Source organism: Halyomorpha halys, unplaced genomic scaffold, assembly GCF_000696795.3.
Source record: "Halyomorpha halys isolate HHAL.00 unplaced genomic scaffold, Hhal_1.1 Scaffold351.1, whole genome shotgun sequence".
In the NCBI taxonomy this organism is placed as follows: Eukaryota; Metazoa; Arthropoda; class Insecta; order Hemiptera; family Pentatomidae; genus Halyomorpha; species Halyomorpha halys.
The window spans coordinates 270,702-275,341 of record NW_027109375.1 but is presented as its reverse complement, the minus strand read 5'-3'; the positions used below and the strand labels follow the sequence as shown (position 1 = coordinate 275,341).

Below are 4,640 nucleotides of genomic sequence, written 5' to 3'. Positions count from 1 at the left end.
AAAGATTATAAACAATAAATGAAAACGGAAATAATAACAGATACAAAGAAAAAATATAAAATACAGAACAAACTAAGGGATAGAAAAATGGGATAAGAATAAAGGAAGACAATACCTTTCAGACTCAAAGTCAGAGCGAAAGTGAACTGTTGATAGGATGTTATAGAGAAGCAGTTGGGATTAAAGGTTAGAGTACATTACATTTGAAAATAATTTTTAAGTAAATAATATAGAAAATTAATTTATTATAAATTAATTTCAAATGTAACGTACTTTAACCGTCAATCTCACTACTTCTCTATAACATTTTGTCAACAAGTTCACTTTCGCCCTGACTTCGATTATGAAAGTTACGTTTCCTATCTTCCTCATTATCATACTTTAATCTTGATTTTAGTCTTATCTCCCTTTTTCCATCTCTTATTTTGTAATTTATTTTATATTTCTTCTCATTATTTCATTATGTTTTCAATAATTGTCTATAACCTTTTATTATTCTTATTTAATTTTTATGTCTCATTGTACATCTTTAATTTTTCATTTATGTTTACACCATTTAAGTGTTTGTATCTTTTTTTAACCCTGATGAAACCCTGCAACGTGGGGGCGAAACGTCGGCTCAATATAAGTAGTTTAATTGCTATTTGAGTTTTTCTTTGACCACGCCCGGATGTTCTTCTTTTATTTCTTGGAATATTAACTATTTTCCGAAAAAAAAAAGTCAAAACCTGTCTTAATTGTCCCTTATTTTGTGAAATAACGTCAAACATTATCATTCTATTTACAATAATACAAAGCGAATTTAATCAGCTTTTATTTCAGCTCATAACAGAAGTTTTAGGATCAATGGTTCTCTTAAAAATGGCGGATAACCAAAAATTCACAAGTGTAATTTAAAGATAAAATATTTAAATAAAAGCTTTTATATTATGCAAATTTTTGTTTTGGGACAGATTTGTTTAGTAGTTATAAAAAAAAAATTCATTTGGTCTCAACACTTTTTTTTTGTGATCTTAACACTCCAATGTTTCGGCCATTTCGACCATCCCGATCATTTTCAAAGATCTATCAATAAGAAATTTTTAAATACGATCTATCGAAAACGGGTTGAAGGCAGCTTCTTTTTCTGCATGGGTAATGTATTTAAAGAGAGGGCTGAGGAAATTCGATCTTTTGGAAAGGGGTAGTCGTCATTTTGTGTCAGTCTGATGCTGACGGGGCTCACCGGGTTTGTTAATTCAAAAATAATTTAATAAAAATAAACGATAAATTCGACCAAATTGAAGTGCCGCATTACAGCTCAGTTTGTTTGCAAATTGTAGAAAATTTTGTCAACTTTAAAACAAATATTCTGTTAGGTATGTAATCTCAATTGGAGTAGATTTCGCTAAAAAAAACTTTAATTTTGTTATGGTTTCTACAAAAGCAAATTTTATAGGTTAAATCAATATTTTACTTGTTAAATTAAGAACTAGAACCCAGAAACAAATCTTGTTTTGACTGACGTAATCCTTGTTCAAACATAACTTCATGTTTCATTTTTTATTTCAAATTCTTTCATTTAAACCTTTGTATCCCAAATAAGTATGTTACTTCTATAATTGAAACTGTAAATAACTAGAAAATATTTTTTATTTCCTTGAAATTTTAAATATGATAATGAAATTATTTTTTAAGAATAAATTTGAATTAAAGATTATAAAATATTCTCAGTAGAATTTTGAGAATCTCTTTATTAACTCTATTTGAGTAGTTGAAGATATTTTTTTTTAAAAATATTTATCATCATTAAATTTATTGAGTGATAAGTTAAGAAAAGCGGGGGCGGTCCCACCTACTTAAGGTAAGACTTTTTTTTTATAATATTTTATTTGCTTTTTACCCATATTTGATGTTTTGAATTTTAATATTTTACAAATTTCAATATATCATACACTACACAGAAAATTTAATATATTTATATTTACATAACTTGAGGATCAGTCAACGAGACAAGTATATTGAGGTAACGTTTCGCTGCTTTATTGTTTGCATAGTCCTGCCATCACATCAGTGTTAACAATTGTTTATGTTTATGTTTAAACACACTTTATTAGACAATTAGCATGAAAATTCAAATAATAAAGTTGCAAAACATTGCCTCAATGTAGTTGTGTTATTGACTGGTCCTAAAGATCTACTAAAATATATATAATAATTAATTAAAATATATATCATTAACAGTCAAGAAAAAATTTATCAATATTTATAATTAACAATAAATTAGAATAAATACATAAACTTAAACCGACACTTCACAATCCCTATTTGTCATATAGTGCTCTTCAATGGTTCCAATCCTTTGTTGTTGGTCATTCCCAATAAGTTGTTATCCCTAATAATCCTCCTTCTTATTATTGACTTTCTGCTCTCCATCCAGTATTCCCAGTATTCCCAGTATCATTTATACGCAGACAACTTACAAATCTATCTTTCCTTAAATTTTCATAGCACCTCCAATGCCACTCTTAAACTACAATAAGACATAAATAGTATAAGCACTTGGGCAACAGACAATAAACTTATGTTAAATGTCAAAAAGACTGAAGATATCATAATTGGATCTCCTTCTCTCCTTTAATCTATCCCAGGAACCCCAACCTTATCCTAAATAACACTCCTACATCAGTCAAAAATCTTGGAGTTACTGTTGATCAAACTTTATCCTGGAAATCATACATTTTCCAAATTTCCCGTCCAGCTACTCTGAAGCAATTCAATAGAACCCGTTATCTCCTTTCACTTAAAACCTGTCAAATATAAGTTTCCTCTCTTGTTTTCCTCCGATTTGAATATGATTACCTGGTATATAGTGGACTCTTGGGTGATCTTGAAGCATAACTTTAACATGTTATGAATTGCACGGTACGATTTGTTTTCGGGATCACCAGAGATATGCACATAACCCAGGCTGTAGCCATCCTTCCGATGCCAGTATTTCCTAGCTTCCTTTCTATTCCAAGTAATTAGTACACAGCGCCTCTCCTATATTCTACAAAACCTGCATTTTCATTTTTCAGTCCAATCTCTACTATCAGGTCCCATTTATTTAACATCTACCCTCCACTTCACTGAGGTGCTCTATTTGACAAATCCTTTTTTATCCAAGCTGCCTTTTTACATGTACACTATCCACACTACTATACTTCATATATCAATACTTTCCTCGTTCAACCACCTTTGGCTTTTCCAAACTGAACCAATATTGTAATAGTATAGATAATATACTATTACACTGAATACTATCGTTTATTATTTGTAAATACCTTTTTATTTTGTTTTATATATATATAGTTTTTTTCTGTATCAAAAATTATTGATATGCAATTATAATATAAGTTGCAATTAAGTGCGGCCACACTTTTTTTGGCCAATATATTATGTAACCTTATAATTGTTCTAAAAGGACCTAGTCCCAGAATAATAAACTATTTTTCATCTCATCTCATTTCAATATAAATAAAGTAATCACAATAGTTGATGTATGACATATTTCATTTGATATTCTCTTATTACTATAAACAAGAGAAATCCTTCTTTGAATTTTTCATTCCCTCTTCCATAAGATGACTTATATTTTAGCACTTGAGACATAATTTAGTAAATACCACTTATTTAATTTTATTGTTTATTATAACCATGGTTATTACTTGTGAGTAAAAAGGAAAGTATAATGGAACTGAAACTCAAAAAAAAAAAGTGTCGTGAAAAAGGATCTCCATGATTCACAGCTTTTTTCATATTAACCCAATTAATTTTTTGCTTGGTAAATGATCTTTTACAATTCAAAGGTAGTTTTAACCGTCAAGAGTTTGTACATTTACTGTTAAAAAAAGAAACTTTATTTTTATAATACTATAAAAAGACTTCAATCAAAATCCATCAGTGGTATTTCAGTGTGTTTGCTTATGAGTAAAAAGGTAAGAATATTGTGAATTAAATTTGCTGCATTTTCCATATTAACACAATTAATTTTTTGATTGGTAAATGATCAAATATTTTCAATCACTGTCCACAAATATACGCTAAAGTTCATATGTAATTTTGTTTTATTCAGGTGGGTGGCTCGCCCCTGTGATGACATTGAACAATGGATAACGAACAGCACCACCAGGAACTGGTGAAATGCGTGGTGGTGGGAGATACTGCAGTCGGAAAGACTCGTCTTATCTGCGCCAGGGCATGCAACAAGCAGCTCTCGCTCAGCCAGCTCCTCACGACCCACGTCCCCACTGTGTGGGCTATAGATCAGTACAGGATATACAAGGATGTGAGTACATTTCTTTATATTACTATAGATATTACTGAAAAAGAGATAGTAACAGTGTGCCCAAGGGATAGTATGCCAGTTGGTGAATATAATAGGATAAATAAAAAATAATGAAAATAATTATTTTATTTAAAAACAAATTCCTTAGCTTTACTTTGTTATTATTTTCTCTTTTAAAATTCTTAAAAATGCCAGCTAATTGCCTTTGAACCTTTGAAACGAAGGTTTGCAAATGTAAATGAAAGAAAGAAGAGAAGTTGTTAGCACAAGTTTTAAATTTAAGAAAGAATTATATAGAAGAAGTTATAGATGGGACAAAGGCAATTAGCCG

At 29.8% G+C, this 4,640-nt stretch overlaps 1 protein-coding gene across 1 annotated transcript in view; it reads left to right on the top strand.

The window, feature by feature from the left end:
* RhoBTB (Rho-related BTB domain containing) overlaps positions 1–4,640 on the top strand; it is a 161,069-nt gene that overhangs the window by 77,348 nt on the left and 79,081 nt on the right. The window contains exon 3 of the mRNA XM_067047563.1: positions 4,097–4,309. Within this exon, the coding sequence (XP_066903664.1) occupies positions 4,130–4,309 (180 nt within the window). The 5' untranslated portion in view covers positions 4,097–4,129. The remainder of the gene's footprint in view (positions 1–4,096; positions 4,310–4,640) is intronic.